We start from the raw sequence: 26,695 nt of genomic DNA on the forward strand, positions 1-26,695 counted from the left end.
AACAGCGTCTAATATACCTGCTACCTGGTCCTCTGGTGGTCCCTTTTGTTTGGATCGACCACCAGAGGACACAGGCAGCTCAGTAAAGTAGCACCAAACACCACTACACTACACTACACCCCCCCGTCACTTATTAACCCCTTATCAACCACTGATCACCCCTGATCACCCCATATAGACTCCCTGATCACCCCCCTGTCATTGATCACCCCCCTGTCATTGATCACCCCCCTGTAAGGCTCCATTCAGAGGTCCGTATGATTTTTACGGATCCACTGATAGATGGATCGGATCCGCAAAACACGTACGGACGTCTGAATGGAGCCTTACAGTGGGGTGATCAATGACGGGGGTGATCACCCCATATAGACTCCCTGATCACCCCCCTGTCATTGATCACCCCCCTGTAAGGCTGCATTCAGATGTCCGTATGTTTATTACGGATCCACGGATACATGGATCGGATCCGCAAAACACATACGGACATCTGAATGGAGCCTTATAGGGGGGTGATCAATGACAGGGGGGTGATCACCCCATATAGACTCCCTGATCACCCCCCTGTCATTGATCACCCCCTGTAAGGCTGCATTCAGATGTCCGTATGTTTTTTACGGATCCACGGATACATGGATCGGATCCGCAAAACACATACGGATATCTGAATGGAGCCTTATAGGGGGGTGATCAATGACAGGGGGGTGATCACCCCATATAGACTCCCTGATCACCTCCCTGTCATTTTTCACCCCCCTGTCATTGATCACCCCCCTGTAAGGCTGCATTCAGATGTCCGTATGTTTTTTACAGATCCACGGATACATGGATCGGATCCGCAAAACACATACGGACATCTGAATGGAGCCTTATAGGGGGGTGATCAATGACAGGGGGGTGATCACCCCATATAGACTCCCTGATCACCCCCCTGTCATTTTTCACCCCCCTGTCATTGATCACCCCCCTGTAAGGCTCCATTCAGACATTTTTTTGGCCCAAGTTAGCGGAAATTTATTTATTTTTTCTTACAAAGTCTCATATTCCACTAACTTGTGTCAAAAAATAAAATCTCACATGAACTCACCATACCCCTCACGGAATCCAAATGCGTAAAAATTTTTAGACATTTATATTCCAGACTTCTTCTCAAGCTTTAGGGCCCCTAGAATGCCAGGGCAGTATAAATACCCCACATGTGACCCCATTTCGGAAAGAAGACACCCCAAGGTATTCCGTGAGGGGCATATTGAGTCCATGAAAGATTGACATTTTTGTCCCAAGTTAGCGGAAAGGGAGACTTTGTGAGAAAAAAAAATTAAAAATCAATTTCCGCTAACTTGTGCCAAAAAAAAAAAAATTCGATGAACTCGCCATGCCACTCATTGAATACCTTGGGGTGTCTTCTTTCCAAAATGGGATCACATGTGGGGTATTTATACTGCCCTGGCATTTTAGGGGTCCTAAAGCGTGAGAAGAAGTCTGGGATCCAAATGTCTAAAAATGCCCTCCTAAAAGGAATTTGGGCCGCTTTGCGCATCTAGGCTGCAAAAAAGTGTCACACATCTGGTATCGCCAGAAGTTGGGCAATGTGTTTTGGGGTGTTATTTTACATATACCCATGCTGGGTGAGATAAATATCTTGGTCAAATGCCAACTTTGTATAAAAAATGGGAAAAGTTGTCTTTTGCCGAGATATTTCTCTCACCCAGCATGAGTATATGTAAAAAGACACCCTAAAACACATTGCCCAACTTCTCCTGAATACGGCGATACCACATGTGTGACACTTTTTTGCAGCCTAGGTGGGCAAAGGGGCCCACATTCTAAAGAGCACCTTTAGGATTTCACAGGTCATTTACCTACTTACCACACATTAGGGCCCCTAGAATGCCAGGGCAGTATAACTACCCCACAAGTAACCCCATTTTGGAAAGAAGAAACCCCAAGGTATTCCGTGAGGGGCATGGCGAGTTCCTAGAATTTTTTTTATTTTTTGTCACAAGTTAGCGGAAAATTATGATTTTTTTTTCTTACAAAGTCTTATATTCCACTAACTTGTGACAAAAAATAAAAAAACTCCCATGAACTCACTATGCCCATCACAAAATACCTTGGGGTGTCTTCTTTCCAAAATGGGGTCACTTGTGGGGTAGTTATACTGCCCTGGCATTCTAGGGGCCCAAATGTGTGGTAAGAAGTTTGAAATCAAAATGTGTAAAAAATGACCGGTGAAATCCGAAAGGTGCTCTTTGGAATGTGGGCCCCTTTGCCCACCTAGGCTGCAAAAAAGTGCCACACATGTGGTATCGCCGTACTCAGGAGAAGTTGGGGAATGTGTTTTGGGGTGTCATTTTACATATACCCATGCTGGGTGAGATAAATATCTTGGTCAAATGCCAACTTTGTATAAAAAAATGGGAAAAGTTGTCTTTTGCCAAGATATTTCTCTCACCCAGCATGGGTATATGTAAAATGACACCCCAAAACACATTCCCCAACTTCTCCTGAGTACGGAGATACCACATGTGTGACACTTTTTTGCAGCCTAGGTGGGCAAAGGGGCCCATATTCCAAAGAGCACCTTTCGGATTTCACCGGTCATTTTTTACACATTTTGATTTCAAACTTCTTACCACACATTTGGGCCCCTAGAATGCCAGGGCAGTATAACTACCCCACAAGTGACCCCATTTTGGAAAGAAGACACCCCAAGGTATTCGCTGATGGGCACAGTGAGTTCATGGAAGTTTTTATTTTTTGTCACAAGTAAGTGGAATATGAGACTTTGTAAGAAAAAAAAAAAAAAAAATCATAATTTTCCACTAACTTGTGACAAAAAATAAAAAATTCTAGGAACTCGCCATGCCCCTCACGGAATACCTTGGGGTGTCTTCTTTCCAAAATGGGGTCACTTGTGGGGTAGTTATACTGCCCTGGCATTCTAGGGGCCCAAATGTGTGGCAAGAAGTTTGAAATCAAAATGGGTAAAAAATGACCGGTGAAATCCGAAAGGTGCTCTTTGGAATATGGGCCCCTTTGCCCACCTAGGCTGCAAAAAAGTGTCACACATGTGGTATCTCCGTACTCAGGAGAAGTTGAGGAATGTGTTTTGGGGTGTCATTTTACATATACCCATGCTGGGTGAGAGAAATATCTTGGCAAAAGACAACTTTTCCCATTTTTTTATACAAAGTTGGCATTTGACCAAGATATTTATCTCACCCAGCATGGGTATATGTAAAATGACACCCCAAAACACATTCCCCAACTTCTCCTGAGTACGGCGATACCACATGTGTGGCACTTTTTTGCAGCCTAGGTGGGCAAAGGGGCCCACATTCCAAAGAGCACCTTTCGGATTTCACCGGTCATTTTTTACACATTTTGATTTCAAACTTCTTACCACACATTTGGGCCCCTAGAATGCCAGGGCTGTATAACTACCCCACAAGTGACCCCATTTTGGAAAGAAGACACCCCAAGGTATTCGCTGATGGGCATAGTGAGTTCATAGAAGTTTTTATTTTTTGTCACAAGTTAGTGGAATATGAGACTTTGTAAGAAAAAAAAAATCAAAATTTTTTTTTATCATTTTCCACTAACTTGTGACAAAAAATAAAAAGTTCTATGAACTCACTATGCCCATCAGCGAATACCTTAGGGTGTCTACTTTCCGAATTGGGGTCATTTGTGGGGTGTTTGTACTGTCTGGCCATTGTAGAACCTCAGGAAACATGACAGGTGCTCAGAAAGTCAGAGCTGCTTCAAAAAGCGGAAATTCACATTTTTGTACCATAGTTTGTAAACGCTATAACTTTTACCCAAACCATTTTTTTTTTTTACCCAAACATTTTTTTTTTATCAAAGACATGTAGAACAATAAATTTAGAGAAAAATTTATATATGGATGTCGTTTTTTTTGCAAAATTTTACAACTGAAAGTGAAAAATGTCATTTTTTGGCAAAAAAATCGTTACATTTCGATTAATAACAAAAAAAGTAAAAATGTCAGCAGCAATGAAATACCACCAAATGAAAGCTCTATTAGTGAGAAGAAAAGGAGGTAAAATTCATTTGGGTGGTAAGTTGCATGACCGAGCAATAAACGGTCAAAGTAGTGTAGGTCAGAAGTTTAAAAGTGGCCTGATCATTAAGGGTGTTTAAGCACTGGGGGCTGAGGTGGTTAAGGTGGACCAGCGAGGTATACCGTGAGTACAGAGTAAAATACAATCTGAAATAACTTATGTTCCACACACGGGCAGACTGAATTGGGACTATACAGAGAACATATCTCCAATATAAAAGAACAAAAGCTTTGCACATGTGGGTTGACTACATTGACCATACGTTTGGAACCATATGTATGGTGTGCTTCGATTCTTGAGAATCGAAACAGAAGTATTGTTTGAACATTGTTTAATGTGGAGTTATACCTATACACAGGGATCCATTACCTGATGCACCGTATGAATTCAACTATTTTGAAGAAATAGTATGCCGCACGGGATTTGGACGTGTTGAATTTATACTATGTATATCACCTGCTAGTATAATGAGTATCGCAATTTAAAATACACCGGTGTATACGTCATCCAAGGTAGGATCTCGCTCTACCACATTAGCTGTGATCCACGAGAACTATCCCTATTGGGAGGAAACGGATGCAGCTTTTTTGACATAGCGAACCTTGGATATGACGTTTCCATATTATTGCAAAATTCAGGTCTTGGATATACCCATACTCCCCTTTTTTATATATTTTTATATATTTTTATAATCTCTGGTGAATTTTATTTCATTTTATTTAATGTATATATGTTTGACGTAGAGATATATACACTGCTCAAAAAAATAAAGGGAACACTTAAACAACACAATGTAACTCCAAGTCAATCACACTTCTGTGAAATCAAACTGTCCACTTAGGAAGCAACACTGAGTGACAATCAATTTCACATGCTGTTGTGCAAATAGGATAGACAACAGGTGGAAATTATAGGCAATTAGCAAGACACCCCCAATAAAGAAGTGGTTCTGCAGGTGGTGATCACAGACCACTTCTCAGTTCCTATGCTTCCTGGCTGATGTTTTGGTCACTTTTGAATGCTAGCGGTGCTTTCACTCTAGTGGTAGCATGAGACGGAGTCTACAACCCACACAAGTGGCTCAGGTAGTGCAGCTTATCCAGGATGGCACATTAATGCGAGCTGTGGCAAGAAGGTTTGCTGTGTCTGTCAGCGTAGTGTCCAGAGCATGGAGGCGCTACCAGGAGACAGGCCAGTACATCAGGAGACATGGAGGAGGCCGTAGGAGGGCAACAACCCAGCAGCAGGACCGCTACCTCCGCCTTTGTGCAAGGAGGAACAGGAGGAGCACTGCCAGAGCCCTGCAAAATGACATCCAGCAGGCCACAAATGTGCATGTGTCTGCTCAAACGGTCAGAAACAGACTCCATGAGGGTGATATGAGGACAGCCCAACACCGTGCAGGACGTTTGGCATTTGCCAGAGAACACCAAGATTGGCAAATTCGCCACTGGCGCCCTGTGCTCTTGACAGATGAAAGCAGGTTCACACTGAGCACATGTGACAGACGTGACAGAGTCTGGAGACGCCGTGGAGAACGTTCTGCTGCCTGCAACATCCTCCAGCATGACCGGTTTGGCATTGGGTCAGTAATGGTGTGGGGTGGCATTTCTTTGGAGGGCCGCACAGCCCTCCATGTGCTCGCCAGAGGTAGCCTGACTGCCATTAGGCACCGAGATGAGATCCTCAGACCCCTTGTGAGACCATATGCTGGTGCGGTTGGCCCTGGGTTCCTCCTAATGCAAGACAATGCTAGACCTCATGTGGCTGGAGTGTGTCAGCAGTTCCTGCAAGACGAAGGCACTGATGCTATGGACTGGCCCGTCCGTTCCCCAGACCTGAATCCAATTGAGCACATCTGGGACATCATGTCTCGCTCTATCCACCAACGTCACGTTGCACTACAGACTGTCCAGGAGTTGGCAGATGCTTTAGTCCAGGTCTGGGAGGAGATCCCTCAGGAGACCGTCCGCCACCTCATCAGGAGAATGCACAGGCGTTGTAGGGAGGTCATACAGGCACGTGGAGGCCACACACACTACTGAGCCTCATTTTGACTTGTTTTAAGGACATTACATCAAAGTTGGATCAGCCTGTAGTGTGTTTTTCCATTTTAATTTTGAGTGTGACTCCAAATCCAGACCTCCATGGGTTGAAAAATTTGATTTCCATTTTTTTATTTTTGTGTGATTTTGTTGTCAGCACATTCAACTATGTAAAGAACAAAGTATTTCAGAAGAATATTTAATTAACTCAGATCTAGGATGTGTTATTTTTGTGTTCCCTTTATTTTTTTGAGCAGTGTATTTTATGACAATAATAAATTCATTTTACACTATTCCACGTGATCTCCAATTGTTCTGAGTGCCGGTTCAACTTCTTAACTAGGTGAGTATTGGTTTGGGAAACACAAAAATGGTACCATATTCTATTGGGGCATATAAGGGGGTATCATATTGTGCTGAGGAACACATAAGTGGGCATCATATTGTGTTATGGGTGTATAAGGGGCTATCCTATTGTGTTCGGGGCACATAAAGGCAGCATATTGTGTTGGGGATCACATAAAGGGGCATTAGTCTCAGTTAGGGGCAGATAAGGGGGCATTATACTGTGTAAGGGGCACATAAGGGGTTGGTCACATGGCCGAATTTGCCATTATTTTTGGTGCAAACACCACGCCAAAATTCCGTCGGTGTGTTGTCTGCCTTCCGTTGTTTTCAGTGGGAGGAAACGCTGCAGTTTGCGGGCTGCTGGTTTAAAGCCACGACCACTCCAAAGGGACATACTAAAAAGAATGAAGAAAAGGCATGAAGAAAAAGAATGAACAACAGTAATCATTTTTACAGCTAAATATATACCAGTAGGTATAATCAGTGTAATATATTTGTCAGACATGTAATAAATACATATTCCACATATACAGGTATATAGTGAGTTCCCTGTCTGTGCTTTATAGAGGGGGAATGAACAGGATATATGTGGAGTTTATAGTGGAATGAAGACATATTCCACATATACCAGTCAGTGGCGTAACTAGAAATGACCCCCACTCCAGTAAATTCTTCACAAACCCCACTCCTGTGGCTAGTCAACATCGCTTACTCAGACAAGACCCGGCAGCCGCTCCGTCCGTTGCTTATACTGTATGTCATGTCTCTGTATATAATGTCATTGTATAACACTGTGAGGGGGCCCTGACAATAAAATCTTTTAGACTTCCTCCTGGGTGGGTCCCTTTTGAGTTCAGCTCCAAAGCAGCCATTTCCCCTATAGCTAATCCCCTTATACCAGTGTATAGTCCCCTCTGCTTCCTAGAGGGGGTATGAACAGGAACTATGGGGCACGTTTATTAAGACCGGTGTTTTAGATGCCGGTCTTAATAAAGCCCCATATCTGGTGTTGGATCCGCCGGAGTTATGAAGAGGCGCCGGCCTCTCCATAGCTTTGCTGCATCCAGCGCTAGTTGTAAATGTAAGACCGCTTTTAAGCGATCTTACATTTAGACTCCCAAAATTTTAGAACTGGTGTGAGCGAGACAAAGTCGCAGATAGCGCCACACCTATAACTGCTGCGTCGCTATCTGCGCTTGAAATATGCCTAAATTTACTATTACATAGTAAATGACCCCCTATGTGTTCATCACACGTCTAACAAATATATTAACCACTTCCCATCTGGGCCATTTGCCCCCTTCCTGACCAGGCCAAATTTTGCAAAACTGACATATCTCACTTTATGTGGTAATAACTTTGGAACGCCTTTATTTATCCAAGTCATTCAGAGATTGTTTTCTCGTGACACATTGTACTTCATGATAGTCATAAATTTGAGTCAAAATATTTCACCTTTATTTATCAAAAAATCCCAAATTTACCCAAAAATTTGAAAAATTCGCAATTTTCTAAATTTTAATTTCTCTGCTTTTAAAACAGAAAGTGATACCTCATAAAATATTTATTATTTAACATTCCCCATATGTCTACTTTATGTTGGCATCATTTTGGAAATGTCATTTTATTTTTTTAGGACGTTAGAAGGCTTAGAAGTTTAGAAGCAATTCTTCAAATTTTTAAGAAAATTGCCAAAACCCACTTTTTAAGGACCAGTTCAGGTCTGAAGTCACTTTGTGGGGCCTACATAGTGGATACCCCCATAAATGACCCCATTGTAGAAACTACACCCCTCAAGGTATTCCAAACCGATTTTACAAACTTTGTTAACCCTTTAGGCGTTCCACAAGAATTAAAGGAAAATGGAGATCAAATTTTTAAATTTCACTTTTTTGGCAGATTTTCCATTTTAATCAATTTTTTTCTTTAACACATCGATGGTTAACAGCCAAACAAAACTCAATATTTATTACCCAGATTCTGCGGTTTACAGAAACACCCCACATGTGGTCATAAACTGCTGTATGGGCACACGGCAGGGCGCAGAAGAAAAGGAACTCCACATGGTTTTTAGATGCCATGTCCCATTTGAAGCCCCCTGATGCACCCTTACAGTAGAAACTCCCAAGAAGTGACCCCATTTTGGAAACTAGGGGATAAGGTGCCAGTTTTATTAGTACTATTTTTGGGTACATATGATTTTTTGATCATTCATTATAACACTTTATGGGGCAAGGTGACCAAAAAATTGGTTGTTTTAGCACAGTTTCTATTTATTTATTTTTACAGCGTTCACCTGAGGGGTTCAATCAAGTGCCATTTTTATAGAGCAGATTGTTATGGACGTGGCGATACCTAATATGTATACTTTTTCTCATTTATTAAAGTTTTACACAATAATAGCATTTTTGAAACAAAAAAATTATGTTTTAATGTGTCCATGTTCTGAGAGCTATAGTTTTTTTATTTTTTGAGAGATTTTCTCTTGTAGGGGCTCATTTTTTGCGGGATGAGGTGACGGTTTTATTGGTACTATTTTGTGGGACATACGTGTTTTTGATCACTTGGTGTTGCACCTTTTGTGATGCAAGGTGACAAAAATTGCTTGTTTTGACACAGTTTTTTTTTATTTTTTTTTACGGTCTTCACCCGAGGGGTTATGTCATGTGATATTTTTATAGAGCTGGTTTTTACGGACGTGGCAATACCTAATATGTATACTTTTTTTTATTTTTTCTATTTTTAACTTTTTTTTTTCATTCCTTACTTGGGGACTTTTTTTTTTTACATGTGAAACTTTTTTTAATTTTTTTATTTTCAACCTTTTTTTTTTTTTTTTTTTACACTTTTCGTCCCCCATAAGGTCATACAAGACCTCTGGGGGACATTTGCTTCACTTTTTTTTTTTTTTTCACCGTTGATTTCTCCTGTAACTGGGGCTGACATAGTAGCCCCAGTTAGGCTACTTTCACACTAGCGTTCGGGGCTCCGCTTGTGAGTTCCGTTTGAAGGCTCTCACAAGCGGCCCCGAACGGATCCGTCCAGCCCTAATGCATTCTGAGTGGATGCGGATCCGCTCACAATGCATCAGTCTGGCTGCGTTCAGCCTCCGTTCCGCTCAGCAAGCGGACACCTGAACGCAGCTTGCAGCGTTCGGGTGTCCGCCTGGCCGTGCGGAGGCAAACGGATCCGTCCAGACTTACAATGTAAGGCTACTTTCACACTAGCGTTCGGAGCGGATCCGTCTGCATTATTACTTAGAAAATTTTCTAAGTGTGAAAGTTGTCTGAGCGGATCCGTTCAGACTTTACATTGAAAGTCAATGGGGAACGGATCCGCTTAAGGATTGAGCCATATAGTGTCATCTTCAAGCAGATCCGTCCCCATTGACTTACATTGTAAGTCTGGACGGATCCGCTCGCCTCCACACGGCCAGGCGGACACCCGAACGCTGCAAGCAGCGTTCAGGTGTCCGCTCACTGAGCGGAGCGGAGGCTGAGCGCTGGCAGGCGGATGCATTCTCAGTGGATCCGCCTCCACTGAGAATGCATTAGGGCCAGACGGATGTGTTCGGGGCCGCTCGTGAGCCCCTTCAAACGGAGCGCACGAGCGGACACCCGAACGCTAGTGTGAAAGTAGCCTAAGTCAATGGGGACGGATCCGTTTGAAGATGACACAGTATGGCTCAATTTTCAAACGGATCCGTCCCCCATTGACTTTCAATGTAAAGTCTGGACGGATCCGTCTGAACTACTTTCACACTTAGAATTTTTTCTAAGCTATAATGCAGACGGATCCGTTCTGAACGGATCTAAGCGTTTGCATTATAGGAGCGGATCCGTCTGTGCAGATACCAGACGGATCCGCACCTAACGCAGGTGTGAAAGTAGCCTTACAGGACAAATGCACCCCTAGAGAGGCTGTACAGCAGCAATCCAGCGCTGTACAGCCTCAGAGCAGGGCTGATCGAGAGGATCTGAGAGACCTCACACAGCCCCTGCACTCTCCGGTCCCGGCGGTCACATGACCGCCGGGCCGGAACAGGAAGCGCACAGCGCTTCCTTCTCTGCAGACACAGCGCTCGGTGAGCGCTGTGTCTGCAGCGATCTAGAAGGCAGGGACACCTGGGCACTGTCCCTGCCTTGTCTTAGGGTTGCCCTGCTGTCACTGACAGCGGGCAACCCGATCAGCAGCTGCACGATTAGCGTGCAGCTGCACTTTCTGAAAAGACGTTCTGGAACGTCCGTTCAGAAATAGACGTCCACCCATAGGACGTTTATATCCTATGGGCGGACGTAAAGCGGTTAAAGAGGACCTTTCACCTTGAAAAACATTGTGAACTAAGTATGCTGCCATGGAGAGCGGCGCCCGGGGATCTCACTGCACTTACTATTATCCCTGGGCGCCGCTCCGTTCTCCCGTTATAGGCTCCGGTATGTTCTCTCACTAAGTTATAGTAGGCGGTGTCTGCCCTTGTCCTGTGGGCGTCTCCTTCTCCTAGGCTGCAGCGCTGGCCAATCGCAGCGCACAGCTCACAGCCTGGGAGAAAAAAACCTCCCAGGCTGTGATTTGTGCTAGTTCACAATGTTTTTCAAGGTGAAAGGTCCTCTTTAAACTGATTATACCTATATTTTTAATAATATTGTTCACCAGGGGCGTTGCTAGGGTCTCAAAAGATCCGGGGCCCAAAGCCCCAATGCATATGGCCCAATTCTCTAAGTCGACCAACCGACCCCTAAGCCCGCTATAGCTATACAGCAGCACGTACCTCTCACATCCAGTTCCCCCCAGGTAATGTCTCCTATGATGTAGATCTTCTCTGTCATCATCTTCTCCATTCCGTCCGGACAACTTCTCTCAGCCGCGCCTCGTCTCTACAGAGTGTGATACACAGACATCTTAGCTTCCTCATTTTTCTGTACCCCCAAATACTATCCTGAAGAAAAAGGAGTGACCCTCATAGTAATAGTGCTCCTCATAGTCCCACCAATAGTAATTCCCTTCTAGAATGCCCTCATTAGTAATACTGCCCCCTACAGTGCCCCCAACTCTGATAATGCTCCCCAAAAGTGCCCGCATTAGTTGAAGAGTCCTCCAGTATTAATAATGCCCTTACAGAGACCCCAGTAGAAATAAGGCCCCCTATTGTTCCCCCAGTGGCAATAAGATCCCCACAGTGCTCTTAGTAGAAATAATGAGGATCTATAAGTCCCTCCTATAGAGCCCCCAGTAGTAATAAGAATGCCTAATGTATCCTGGATTTAAAATGCCCCTACAGTGCCCCCAGTATTTATACTGCCCCCTACTGTTATAATGCTCACCCTGAAGTGCCCCAGTATTTATATCGCCCTCTACTGTTATAATGCTCGCCCTGAAGTGCCCCAGTATTTAAAATGCCCAAAAATAAGGTAAATAAAAATAATGCACTTAAAGTAGATGCAAGCATTATATATGGACAAAGTCCGCACTCTGATATGATAAAATCTGAGACACTTAGCCAATATATTTTGATCAAAACACATCTGTGCCCGTCTACCAAGCACCAAGGTGGTCTCAGGTCAGGCGGGTCCTACGCTTTCTATGTTCAGGAGCGCAGACCTCGCACATATGGTGTGCTGCTCCTAGTCACCTCCATGTGCATCAAGCAGCCGATGGGAGGAGAAGCAAGCACACCTATATGTACCACCTAATCAAGGCGCTCTATGAGACAGGAAGGGCAAAAGTGCAAAGGAATACTACTCCCAAGATAAAATATGAGCGCATTCACACTTGAAGGTGCCACTCCCTCAAGCAAATACTACATAGACAAATAAATCACAGAAATAACTAAGATAAAAACATCCTGCACGGTATGATATATAAATGTGCGGATGTCCCTGGCCATATTATCAAAGAAAATCACAGAAATAAGCTAATAATGCACTTAGTAAAGTAGATGCAAGCATTATATATGGACAAAGTCCTCACTCTGATATGATAATATCTGAGACACTTAGCCAATATATTTTGATCAAAACAAATCTGTAGCCACCTACCAAGCGCCAAGGAGGTCTCAGGTCAGACAGGTCCTCCGCTAAATCTACCAAAGCCATTGGGCTTCTATATTTATAATGCCCCCTGCAGTGCCCCCTGTAGTTATATTCCTGTTTACTGTCCTCAAAAATTATAATTCCTCAGCCCCTCCACCATACAGTCCCATGTAAATAACATTATTTCCCTTCTCCGCCATAGAGTGCCATGTAAATACCATCACACTATCTCTCCAGCCCCCTCCAATATACAGTCCCATGTACATAACATCCCTTTCTATCTACGGCCCCCTCTAAAATACAGTCCCTTGTAAATAACATCACAACATCTCTCCTGCCCCCCTCAATATACAGTCCCACGTAAATAACATTACCCCCTCCCCAGCCGCCTTCAACATACAGTCTCATCTAAAGAACATAACCCCCTCCCCAGCCGCCTTCAACATACAGTCCCATGTAAATAACATCACCCCCTCAATATTCAGTCCCATGTAAATAACATCACTTCCTCCCCCAGTCACTTTCAACATACAGTCCCATGTAAATAAAATCACCCCCTCCCCAGCCACCTCCAACATGTAGTCTCATGTAAATCACATTACCCCTCAACATTCAGTCCCATGTAAATAATATCACTCCCTCCCACAGCCACCTCCAACATACATTCCCATGTAAATAACCTCCCTCCCTTCAGCCCTAACATACAGTTCCAGTTAAATAACTACAACTCCCAGCATTGCTCTGCCTCTCACACTGAGTAATCTACCCCTCCTCATGTAGCAGACCTCACCACAGCTTCTTCTCAGGACTTTCCTCACTGCCGTTGTTCTGTCAGAAAACCTTAAATTGTCAGATTCCCTTACCCCACGTGACTGCCGGGGGTGTGCGCCTCCGCGCAAGCGCAGTACCAGGGCATGGGTAAGGTAAAATTACAGTGAGCGTTGACTCATGGACGCGCGACGCGCCCAACCACGCGTGTGCTCTCAGGGGTAAGAAGATCTGGCGGGCTTTTGTCTTGTTAAATCTCCTTACCCTCACACTGCGCATGCGCGGATTGAAGCCAGCCCAGCAATGAATCTGAAGCGCACTGTGTAGTGAGGGTAAGGAGGTTTTACAATCCGTGCATGCGCAGTGTGAGGGTAAGGAGATTTAACAAGACAAAAGACCGTAAGATCTCCTTACCACTGAGAGCGCACGCGCGGTGTCCGTGCGCCCTTCCATGAGTCAACGCTCACTGTAATTTGAGTCACGTGGGTAAGGGAATCTGACGATTTAAAGGGAACCTGTCACCAGGATTTAGTGCATAGAGCTGGGGACATGGGTTGCTAGATGGCCGCTAGCACATCTGCAATACCCAGTCCCCACAGCTCTCTGCGCTTTTATTGTGTTAAAAAAACGTTTTGATCCATATGCAAATGAACCTGATATATGAGTCCTGTGTCCGGAGATGAGTCCAGCGGAAAGGAGCCCAGCACCGCCCCGCGTCCTCCGAATCTCCTCCTTGCTGGCTGACGTCACAGAGCTGGAGAGCCGAAATCTCGCGATGCGCCAGCTAGCGCATGCGTAGTTCGTTCTCTGTGCTGATGCCAGCACAGGGAATGAACATGATGCCGACACTGCGCATGCGCTAGCTCGCGCATCGCGAGATTTCGGCGCTCCAGCTCTGTGACGTCAGCCAGGAAGGAGGAGATTCGGAGGATGCGGAGCGGTGCTGGGCTCCTTTCCTCTGGACTCATCTCCGGATACAGGACTCATATATCAGGTCATTTGCATCTGGATCAAAACGTTTTTTTAACACAATAAAAGCGCAGAGAGCTATGGGACTGGGTATTGCGGATGTGCTAGCGGCCATCTAGCAGCCCATGTCCCCAGCTCTATGCACAAAATCCTGGTGACAGGTTCCCTTTAAGGTTTTCTAACAGAACACTGTCCTCTCCTGCACTGGTCACATGACGGTGACATCATCGCAGGTCCTTTTCAGCTACTGCATTTAGCACTGATCACATGACCTGTGAGGTCATCACAGGTCCTTCAGCATTTGCAGGGCATTAGATTCAATTATATTGCTGTCCTGAGGATGGCAATACAGTTGTATCTAGCAGGCAGGCAGGACATTCGGGGCCTGGGACAAAACATCAGGGGCCCAGGCCCCGAATGTTTTAACCTAGCAACGCCGTTCATTCTTTTTCTTTATTCTTTTCAGTAAGTCCCTACTCCAAGAAGTGACATGTCCCGTTTTGACGCAGTGTCCGAACAGACGCCACTTGAAGCTGCAGCAGATGTCCACTCAGGATTAGCTCCATGTGAGTGGATCCGCAGCATTTACAGTACACTGCAGTGTCAGAGGAGCCCCAGAAATACCAACTCTGCCCCTAGCAACCTATCAGATGTCAGGGCACATCTTGAGCTCAGGCTCTGAGTAGTGAAAGCGGCGATGTGATTGGTGGTTGGGTCCCCCTAGCGCTGCACGCTGCTGTGGAGGAGGAGGAGGCGGCTCAGCAGCGGGGCAGGGCCGGGAGGATGGGCTGCTGTGCGGTTATAAACCTCGGTGATGTCAGCGGCTCCTCCACAATCTGTCCTAGCGCTCGGCATTAGTGTGTGAGCGGCAATCCTCTGTGGAAGAATCGTTAGCCTGAGGTGGAAGCCATGACGGTCTGGGGATCCTGCACGCCGGGGAGGCGGCTGCTGCTCTGCTGCCTGCACGTCATGGTAACGTCTCCCCCTTGTCGGGGTCTCTTTGTTCTCAGGACCTGGGGGGCAGCTCCATGTGAGCCTCCCCCGCACGTCCGCAGCCATCCTCTACAGCGAGGGATCGATGGCCACCTTCTGTCTGCACACAAGATGTGCTGCAGCAGCTGCTGCTCCTGATTTTTGCCTGTATTTACCTTTTGGCTTCTACCAGGCCGGATCCCCTCTGCGGCCTCTGCTCTTTCCCCCCTCTTCTCTCTAGGCTTTCAGCTTAGATACCGGTTCTAGATCTGTTTTATTTTTCCAGATTATCTGTAAACTGCTTTGTGAGTTTTGGATTAAGGTCTTCCATTGGTTTAAATGACCCCAGATTAGTGATATTTATCATCTAAAGTAATCCCAGGTTCTCCGTGTAATCTCGCTATTTCTTCTTATAAATGGAGTAGTTCTAGATTATCTTGCCATGGGGGGGGGGGGGGGAGAATCTAGTCCAGATTACTGATAGAAATGTGGTCTAGTCCAGATTACTGATAGAAATGTGGTCTAGTCCAGATTACTGATAGAAATGTGGTCTAGTCCAGATTACTGATAGAAATGTGGTCTAGTCCAGATTACTGATAGAAATGTGGTCTAGTCCAGATTACTGATAGAAATGTGGTCTAGTCCAGATTACTGTTGCTTTTTTTGTCTATGGGTTGTAGATTAGATTGCCTTGTTCAGGGTTTCGGACTGAAGTGTGACTTTAGTTATGCAGTAATTATAATTTATATGGCGGTAATCTGGATTACGTGTGGCTTTTGGGCGGTTCTAGGCTCTCTGGAGAGTATATAGATGTACATGCTGTGTGTAATCTCCTGGGATCGGCTGGCTGCTGCAGTCCAGTCTGTGAGTAATGGTTTCCTGGCTGCATTATGTCACGGGCCAGCTATGTCTCCTGGATGCAGACTTTTCCAGGATTGCCAGATCCTCCAAGAACCCTGTGACACTTACCTGCCGTAATAAAGCTTTTATTTTTGCAGATTACCCTGTGTATGGCAGATGACGACCACGACTGTAAACTCGGGTTAGTAGCTCTATCATTTGTGTTTGTTTTATTTTTTTTATATATATTTTTTAAATAACTAGTTATCTAATATTTATTTATTTTACTTTTTTAGCAGTTGCACAAATGACACTAACTGGGTGAACCTGTGGTATGTGTGGTGAGTATCAGCCCTCTTTATGATCTTTTATTCCCACTTGTTGGATCGTTAGGTGGTTTTTATGTTGCTGAGACCCTTAAGTAAACAGCCTATAAATGTGATTTATGTCACCCATGGACATCTTGAAGTTGTCAGTACCGGAGATCTGTGAGATAGTGGTGATCCTGGGCGGCATACTTTATAAAATTTTTTTTTTTTTTTTTAAACTTCCTTTCGGAAATCTTATTGACAGTCCACCCTTTTCCTTGTTTTAAGTGATGGGAACCAGAGAAGTAGCTTGATTTCAGCTGTGGAGTTAATGTAGAGTGAACAGACACGTGGGACGCTCACTCCTCATTGAATGCAGGTCCTACTGCATTCGGTGAGGAACGAGTGTCCCGCAAGTGGATGTGAGGCACCTGTGGTTTCTTAACGCCCGATAACTGGGTGCACTCCTGTCTAAACAGCCGTTGATTGGCGCTCATTTTAAGAAAAAAATCTGCACAGGTAAAAAGGGGTTATTTATCAAACTGGTGTAAAGTAGAACTGGCTTAGTTACCCATAGCAACCAATCAGATTCCACCTTTAATTTTTTTTTACAGCTCCTTTGGAAAATGAGAGGTGGAATTTGGTTGCGATGGGCGACTAAGCCAGCTCTTCTTTACACCAGTTTGATAAATAACCACTTTTTACCTGTGCAGATTTTTTGGATAAATCTCCCCCCTCCTAATGTTTATGGGCAGCTAAAAATTAATCCATTGACCTCTCCTGGGTTTACGAACCCTCAGATCATAAGTAAGGTTTTCTCCTCCGTTGGGGGAGGGGAGAGGAGATGCTGGTGATTCGGGGTCATCTCCGTCATTTTGCTGGATTTGGTTCCGGGCTTTGTACGTGTTTGCAGCTGTCGCTGGTAATTGGCCTGATGAAACAAAAGATGACGGAGGGAACTATTTTAGGAAACTGAGAAAATTAAAGCTTTGACGGTCAGTGTGTTTGTAGTGAGCTTCATGAAGGAGCTGTCCGTCTGGATTGGGAACTCTGACCTGCTGGCGGAGGTTGTCGGTGGCCTTTGTTCTGCCATAGGAAATCCCATGCTGCTCACTTCTTAAACTCCAATGTATTGCAGGAGTATGTGAAGGAAACAGAGGAAATCTTGCTCAATATGGATTGTATCCTAAGGTTTGCCTCTCAGGCTACATTTGCCTTTGCAACCAATTTTTTTTATATATATTACTCCAAGCAACTTTGTAAATAGTCGTCACTGAAGGTTTCACAGGATTTTGGAAATGATGGGCTATCCTTAGGATCTGTAGGAATCTGACTCCAGGCATCCCCACATTCTGCAGGTTGTGCCATGTCTCCTGCCTGCATCGTTTTAATGTCCGTCTGACGAAACGGAGCCAAACGGATCCGTCCTGACTTAAGTCAATGGGACGGATCCGTTTTTACTAACGCACAATATGGTGCAATTGAAAACTGATCCGCCTCCCATTGACTTTCAATGTAAGTCAAAACGGATCCGTTTGCATTATCACGGTAATGCAAACGGATCCGTTCTGAACGGATACAAGCGTTTGCATTATAGGTGCGGATACCAGACTGCTCCGCACCTAAACGCAGGTGTGAAAGTAGCCTTAGAGGACGCATATGACCACTGAAAGCTCCTGGATGTTGGGAGACTTACTTTGTTTGCCCTGTAAGACCTGACGGGCGGTGCAGAAGCTGTAAACTGCATTGTCTTCTGCTGTTGGGTCATATGACTAATTGCCCTATACAACTGAGTAATCACAGCTAACACTGCTCTACATACCTAGGTATTGCTACTGTTGACTTGGAGACTAGGGCCCCCTCCCACTCCTCGTCTCCAGTTCTGTCCACTTGGGGGCCCCAGGCTGAAATGGGTGATAACCAGAAAGAAGCAGACATTTAGAAGATCCTTCTAGATATTTCTGCTTCCAGCCTCACATCCTCATGGTCGCAGTACTGCTGCACAGGGTCTACATTTTCCTGATGTACTGTAATTGGGAGTTTGCCTTTGTCGCTTCCATGCGGTACCTTGGTGCCAACTACTAATTAAGACTGGTCCACTGACTTTCCATTATGCTATTGTATCTGGGCCGCCTTACAAAGCTTTTCATTTAAAAGCGCTGCTGGAGTGAAGCATTTCTCTGTCTGTCTGTTTCTAGAGACTTGAACTCCTTTCCCTTCACAGGCTGATCCTGGTCACCATACTTCTGCTCTTGCTCTGCGGGACCACAGCCAGCTGCGTCAAGTTCTGTTGTAAAAAGAAGAAACCACCTGTGCAGACCCTGCCCAATCATCCCTATGAAGTGACTGTAATCGCCATCGATAACGACAGCACCATCCACAGCACGGTTACCTGTAAGTATAGTCCGCGCAAAAGGGAATAGTACTAAGATGGCAGGACTTTTAAAACCGTCAGCAACTTGGAGAACATGTCCCCACAAAGTGCAGTGTTATAGAGCAGGAGGAGCTGAGCGGACTGATGCATAGCTTTCTGGGAAAAGATTCAGTAAAACTTGTACTTTATCGTGTTTGTTACAAATAAGAGTAAATGCCCCTACAAAACCAAACCTCAACCAAGAAAGGCATCCCAAACAAGGGCGCTACAGTGATTCTGCTAGCAACATGTATGTGTACTTACTTCAACCCTAAAGGCGGTGTGTAAGAAGTAAGACTGGTAAAAAATGGTTGGATCTTACCAGTCCAGTTGAATTGAGTCATGTGGATGTAGCCCAGACTTGTGTCCACTCAATGATGTCTTGGATAGTTATATACTGGAGGGTACTTGCTGTCGCATCCAGTCGTGCTAATGCGTTGCCAATGCAGAGGCGGGGCTAGGGGGTACTAAACTGTCTAGTATGCCCTGGTATTGGCTAGTACACCCTAATGACCTCCTAATACGGAGTCATTGCCCTGAAAAGAGCGGCCCCATCCGGAGCCTTGCCCTATTATCAAGGCCCTAGATCACCCTCTCTACCTGTGTAGAATAGGAGTGGAAACTGAAATACAGTGTGTTCCCATGGCGAGTGGTGTCCTGTCTCACGGGGGATCACCAGATGAAGAAGCTGTGTCCCAATGAGTTTCATCAATTACTTATATAGCCCCAAGAATCGTCAGGTGACACGGGGCTGAGAAGTCACAAGGTATGGAAGCGTGCGTGTAGCACAGCTCCAGGACGTCCTAAATCAAAGAATAAAGTCTGATCAGGGTCAGAGCCTTATACATAGCAAACAGTCAGACGGGGAATAAAACGTACATTAAATGGGTGGAGGTGTGCGTATGGCAGTTCTCCTGTGTCTGCAGGGACACCCAGTGGTTCCAGTGTCACCTGCTTGTCTTGGCAGGTTCGGCAGCAAGGACTGCCCTGCCGCATGGATTTAAATGCTGTGGGGCCATTTTTGGCACGCGCGTGACGTCAGCAGCTAGTGCATCACATCGCGCATGCGCACCGCCGTTTCTGAAGCCGAAAAGGCTGATTCCCGAGCCGGCCAATCAGTGTAGCTCCCGGGGCGTGCATAGCTTGCCTTGCCTCCCCCGTAGTGATCACATTCAGATGCAGATTGGCCGGAGGAGGCGTGTATAGGGAGTGTCCCAGTACACGGTAAATGCTCAATAGAGCGTGAGGCAAGGGGAGGGGGAATCATCTAGTTATTATGCATCCTATACCTGTGAAGCGTGCGCTATTGTGGTCAGCTGCATTAACAGAATGTAGGTGAGCATGGGGGCACAGACTGTCACGTTGTGATCCAGGCATAATGAGGACATTAAAGGGCAGAGCCCTGGTAGTAAATGGCTAATCTAATAAATACAGTATAGATGTACAAGCAGGTTGTGTATTGACCATTGAGTGGAGCCGGTAGAGACTCACAATTTACGCCGAAGGTACAGAAGTACTGGAAGTTGTCAGAATACCCTGGTATGATTAAAGTGTCCTGCACCTTAGATGAAACAGCCAAAGTGCAATTGTTCATTCAGTCAGTGGGGGCTGGGGGTATTCAATTTGAAGATCCACCAGCACTCCCTTTTGTAGGATACGTCTATCCCAATTGCCACCACGTGGCGATCTACGGACACGTTCAATCCCTTTTAAATTTGATCGCTGAGACATGTCCATCATGGTTTGCCTACACATGTCTCACAACCGGGGAGTCTTTATTCCGTATGTCGTTAAGATGGTCTCCCATCCATCTGCGGAACTCCCTACGGGTCTTGCCTACATATCACATACCGCATTCACAAGTCAAGATATCACTCCCAAGGTGCGGCAGTTGATACAACAGGATATGTCCACTTCATACGTGATTTTATCATCAGTAAAGGACTTGCCCGGTACAATGAAGTCACAAAAGCTACAGTTGCCACATCTAAAGCAGACCTTGATGGGGGTTCTCCAACCAAGTACGCGGTCTATCGGGTGGGATAAAAGGGCCATGTACGAGATGATCCCTCAGATTTGCACCCCTCCTGTATGTCACTGTGGGACGGGGGCCTATCACATCAGCCAGATCAGGGTCCATTAGTAGAATTCCCCAATGGCGACTTAGGATGTCTCTCACCTCCGTTGCTGCTGAGTCCAAGGTCCCTATCGCCCTAGTCATGTTAGATGTATTCTGGCCGGGGAGTGTGGTGGGGTTCGTGTTTTGTTCTTTGTTCCTGTGCTCGCTGGTATGCCGCCCGTAGTATTTTGTCGGGATAGACGTTTAACTGCCCCACAAAGTTGGCAAAGTCCATCTCTGTCCTACTTCAAATGACAAATATCGTCAATGAAGCGGGACCAGAGTATGACATGATAAACTCCCTCAAGGGGCATCTCTCCAAAGACTATAGTCTCCTCCCACCAGCCCAGGAGTAGATATACATAGGAGGGCGCACACAAGCTGCCCATTGCGGTACCCCTCAGCTGGTGGTAGACGTGTCTGTCAAAGAGGAAATCGTTTCTGAAGAGTACAAACACAAGCAAGTCCAAGACAAAGGCATTATGTGCAAGATACTGTTGGCCTCTGGCTGATGCACTTATGCCCCTATCGTGCGGAATGGAGGAGTAGAGGGCCTCCACAAAGGGAGTGGTGATGGATCTTCAAATTGAATACCCCCAGCCGGCTCGGGAATCTGCCTTTTCGGCTTCAAAAAGGCATGCGCGATGTGCACGCACCAAGAACGGCCCCACAGCATTTAAATCCATGCGGCAGGGCAGTTCTTGCTGCCCAACCTGCCAAGACAAGCAGGTGACACCGGAACCACTGGGTGTCCCTGCAGACACAGGAGAACTGCCATACGCACACTTCCACCCATTTAATGTACGTTTTATTCCCCGTCTGACTGTTTGCTATGTATAAGGCTCTGACTCTGATCAGACTTTATTCTTTGATTTAGGACATCCTGGAGCTGTGCTACACGCACGCTTCCACAACTCCCATACCTTGTGACTTCTCAGCCCCGTGTCCCCTGACGATTCTTGGGGCTATTAAAGTAATTGATGAAACTCATTGGTACACAGCTTCTTTATCTGGTGATCCCCCGCGAGACAGGACACCACTCGCCATGGGAACACAGTATTTTTTTTGTTTCCACTCCTATTCTACGCAGGTAGAGAGAGGGTGATCTAGGGCCTCGATAATAGGGCAAGGCTCTGGACGGGGCCGCTCTTGAGGGAGATGACTCCATATTAGGAGGTCATTGGGGTGTACTAGCCAATGCCAGGGCATACTAGAGACAGTTTAGTAGCCCCGCCTCTGCATTGGCAACGCATTAGCATGACTGGATGCGCATGACTCAATTCAACTGGACTGGTAAGATCCAACCATTTTTTACCAGTCTTGCTTCTTACACACTGCCTTTAGGGTTGATGTAAGTACACATACGTGTTGCTAGCAGAATCACTGTAGCGCCCTTGTTTGGGATGCCTTTCTTGGTTGAGGTTTGGTTTTGTAGGGGCATTTACTCTTATTTGTACTCTATTAAAAGTTACGTTTTACAGGCCATACTGCCCCCCTGTAAATACCAGTTTTACAGTTCTGCTGTATACTGGGGGAGGTCTTCACTTGTATCTGACAGATGACCTGATTTTTCCACTAATAGGACTGTTCTATCATTGTCTGTAATGCTTTTTTTTTGTGGAACGGTCATACGGAAACAGAATGCACACGGAGTAACGTCTGTGTTTGAATGGTTCCGCATACGGTCCGCAAAAAAATGGAACGGACACTGAAAGAAATATAAGATTTACTGAATATTTTCCTGCAAAACTATATCAATCTGCTCGGCTCCTCCTGCTCTATAACCTGCTGCCTGCAGATCGCATTACATTTTGTGCTGATGGGTTCCCTTTAAAGAAGCAAAGTACCCCAGTGGTATGCTGTATAGACATGAGCTGCCTTGTGCCTGAGGAATCTGGCAAGTGATAGCCTTGAGGTGTCTTTATATATTGGAATTATTTAAAGGGACTGTTTGCTTTAGATACCCCTTTTCACATGTCAGTAAAACGTAATGTATGCTCTTCGTGTTCTCCAGACAGCACGCGTATCCATTGATTTTAATGTCAGATCAGTCATAGAATTGCAAGGTTGATCAGGCTTTTCTTGTTTGCTTGTCACTTTTGGATCCCTCTCCACCTAAGGATATCCTCAATAGTAGATGGCTTTTTGACAGCACACCAAAATCAGTCAGCCGTAAAAAGGTGCAGACTTTCTTTTGCTTGTAAAGTGCAAATATTGCAATGTTTCAGGCCCTATTAAGAGTGGCCCTTTCTCAAGCAGATACAGAGCACTGTTAGCTGGAGCTTGGATCAACTGCAAAAAGATGTAGAACCCACTGACTTTAATAGACTATTCATTATAGGAATTAAAGGGTCACTGAGTTTTTATAAAACATTTGATGCTTCAGACATCAAAGGTTTTGATTGGTGGGGATCTGAGTGATGCCCCTACTGACTGCTGGAATAAAGAAAGAGAAGCGCTCGCCTACAGCACCCTCCTGCAGGCAGGGGACAGAATCGAGACCGGCTCGGACTTTCTATTTATTCCTCCTGCGGTGAGGACAGAGGGCAAAATATGTGAGCGATTCCTTGTTGTAGTGGTCAGCGGGGGTCTCCACACTCTAACACCGATCAAAACCTTTGGTAGGTCTTTGAGCGATCAAAAGTTTTGTTTGTTTTTTTATTTTAAATAAAACTGACCATTTTAAAGAGGGTTGTCCAGGGTCTAAATCATTTTCACAATTCAGGAAAAGATTTATTTAAAAGAAGAAAAAACTAATCCCCACCACTCCAATGGCCTCCGTATGATTACATGCAGCTGATCTTACCCTCTAACCCTGTGACCATTGCAGACAATCCCTGAGCTCAGCAGTCTAGTTCTAAACAAGGCTGATGAGGGCAGGTATTGTCTTCATTGGTCGCGTGGTTAGATGTCATCAGCTGCTCAGAAGTTTTCAGACTGACGGGGACCATCTGCTCGGCAGTGCTGGGGATTAAATAGGGGTGTTTGTGTGGTGTGTGGTTTTTTTTTTTTGGAGGATTCCCTGCCTTTTGAAAGACAACCCCCTTGCCAAATACAGCTGATCACTGATGGTCCCAGCATTAGGACACCATGTTACCAGCTGATCATCAAGGGACTTGCCAGTAAGAGTGTTCAATGCAGCTTGCCTCTTGGGTCACCATGCAAATTATTTTTATAGTGGCATTTATTTTTATCTTTATTTCATGGTGCTGCACATATGACAAGGGGTGTACAGAAGAAGACCCTGCCCATTAGGGCTTACAATCTACAAGAATGAAGTCCGATCTGAGGGCAGCATGTTGGAGTAGGAGGAAACTTGAGCAAAAACCCATGCGTGATCCCACCCTAAGAATAAAGTTGTCATGCAGTTGGTTTTTAATAGTCCAGATCTATAGGTTATCTCAAGATCATTCCGACAACCCAGAGGCTTTACGTACATTACTGTAGAATCCTGTCTTTTGCAAAATAACATTTTTGAATCAATGCAGTTTGATTTACAAAAATCTATATATTGGCTTTTGATTGCTCTGGTGCTCTGTAAACCCTCTGTGTAATTTAACACTTGGCTTTCTATCTCTTTGCAGCATACAGCTCTGTCCAGTATCCTCACATGTTTGCTTTTGGCGACCCTGACAGAAGCACCCTCTCACCCCCAGCTTATAGTCTATATGCTCTAGAGCTCCCACCAGCCTATGAAGAAGCCGTCAAGATGGCTAAGCCCAATAATGAAGTTGGCCCCCCCGTGGCTGGCCCGAGACTAGAGGACATCACCGAGCACGAGGGACCTGAAGAGGAGTCAGAGCAGCAAGCTGTATCCAATGTCATCGACTCACCGCCACAGTATGAAGAGACTGAAATTACAAGTCATGTCCAGTGATGACTAACTATAGATCAGGAACCCTCTCTTCTTGTGGCTTGGAATCTTAAAGGGTCATGTTCTGCTAATGTTGCCAGGGAATAAGACCACCCCCCCTTCAATCTATTTGCAGTGTTGTGACCTACATATAAGGCTCAAACTTTGTAGATGAAGCCTTCAGGTCCTCTCCACTCTCGTATCATGTGAACAGGATATTAATACCCTCTGACTGTCCTGTAAATACCTGGTGTCTCCTCTACAGATGGAAGATCTAACAGATGGTTCTGCAAAAACTGTGCTGGCCTCCTAGCAATACTGGCCTACTAAACTCTTGGCCTGTATATCCAGAAGGAAATATAGGAAAGAATGTGTGGGGTGCAGGGAACCCTGTAATGCAATATACACAGGGGCAGTTTCTACATCACTACGGTATTGCTTGCTCACAAAAAATTCCTGTAAATAGATTATTTTTATTTTGAGCTCTGGTGTAAAGTTTTTAGGCTGAGATACTGGATTTGAGACTTTATCCCTGCACAACTAGGCTGGTCTCTCATGCACGCTGTGGCATAGGTAGTGCCCAGCCGTCTCGGGCAGTCCCACAAGGAATGAATGGGGTAGTAACACACAAGTTCAACCTGCAGCACTAGTCAGGTGGGGATTCAGGACCCCTGTTCTTGCGGTCACATCCTCATGAATCAGATACTTATTCCCGATCCTCTTCTGACACAAGCCCTTCCAAGTGCTGTAGGAATGTTGGTGGCATTCCTAGTGAGGGCTGTATTGGTTGTCACCCAGCTTTCCCAGAGAACGATTTGTTTGAGAATCCAGCCATTTTATAATTGTGATACACTAGTTCATCTCAAGGACTTGCATGTTCAGCAGATTTTAGGGATAAATTCCAGAATTTTCAGATTGAAAACTTTTGACTCTGTGCCACCCACCTCAAAATTTAATAGAAATAGGTGTTGCATATAGATCTCCATCAGCCTTGCCTAAACTTTTATGATCTCTCTCCCTGTGTAAGTGATATGTTTGCGGTCCCTGTACTGTTGAATTAACCCTACTTCTGCTGGATGTCCCAGACGAAGGAGTGACTATGCACAGCACATGTAGCATGATTTTTACCTCTTCACCAGTTTGTGCCAACTCTCCTGAACATTCCACGTGCCATCTCGGGATTGAGGTTCCTATCAATCGTTGTCCTTCTTGCGGAAGGATCCATTTATCTAGCAAATTGCTGGCAGAACTCGTTGCTACGTAACGGCTTTTACTCCAGTACATGTCCAGATCATTCTGTTATGAAGAACTTGCAGTATGTGTATAGTAATGTAGATATCTGGTATGTTTTAAAGTATAACTTAAAATGTGTATGTAATTATCTTTTTTTATTAACTGTTCTGTAAAAATGCCAATAAAATTCTAACTGCTCATCCACTAGTGGACTTTCTTTTTCTGAATAACATGTGAAAAGTTTGGATGTCTGATATGCTACATTGTACAGAAAGGTCCTCAGACCCACTGTTTTGACTGCAGAACCTTCCTACGGAGACAAAAAACTAGTTATCTACTGATGGAAACTTTGTCAAATGATACATCAAACATGCTAAGCAATTGTAACGTGGTACTTTTGGTAATAATGAATACTAATTTTACATGTGGGGAAAATGCAAACCATGACCATGTATGCGGTTAATAAGTTATTTGTATGATGTCAATGCTCTTGTGTCTCGGGTGCTTTTTTTTTTTTTTTTTTTTGTAAACCATTCTAGTAATGATGGCCTATTGATGTGTGTATGACTTTCTTGATACTGTTGCTTGCACAGTTCTCCTGATTTAGATCTGTCATACTCTACCTCCTTGCATCTTTAATTGCTGTACAGAAACATATTTGTAAACCCAACCCCCCCCCCCCCTCCCCTTCCTTGGCCACTCATTCTGCATTG

The 26,695-nt window shown here is 45.0% G+C and overlaps 1 protein-coding gene across 1 annotated transcript; it reads left to right on the forward strand.

Annotated features, from left to right (window-relative positions):
• The first annotated feature begins 15,056 nt into the window (after positions 1 to 15,056).
• On the forward strand, positions 15,057 to 26,184 carry TMEM52 (transmembrane protein 52). The gene is made up of 5 exons (XM_040427576.1): positions 15,057 to 15,216; positions 16,215 to 16,258; positions 16,353 to 16,397; positions 18,589 to 18,758; positions 24,481 to 26,184. The coding sequence occupies exons 1-5, from the start codon at positions 15,154 to 15,156 to the stop codon at positions 24,771 to 24,773; spliced, it is 615 nt and encodes a 204-aa protein (XP_040283510.1). The 5' UTR covers positions 15,057 to 15,153; the 3' UTR covers positions 24,774 to 26,184.
• The last annotated feature ends 511 nt before the right edge of the window (positions 26,185 to 26,695 follow it).

This window comes from Bufo bufo, chromosome 1, assembly GCF_905171765.1.
Source record: "Bufo bufo chromosome 1, aBufBuf1.1, whole genome shotgun sequence".
NCBI lineage: Eukaryota > Metazoa > Chordata > Amphibia > Anura > Bufonidae > Bufo > Bufo bufo.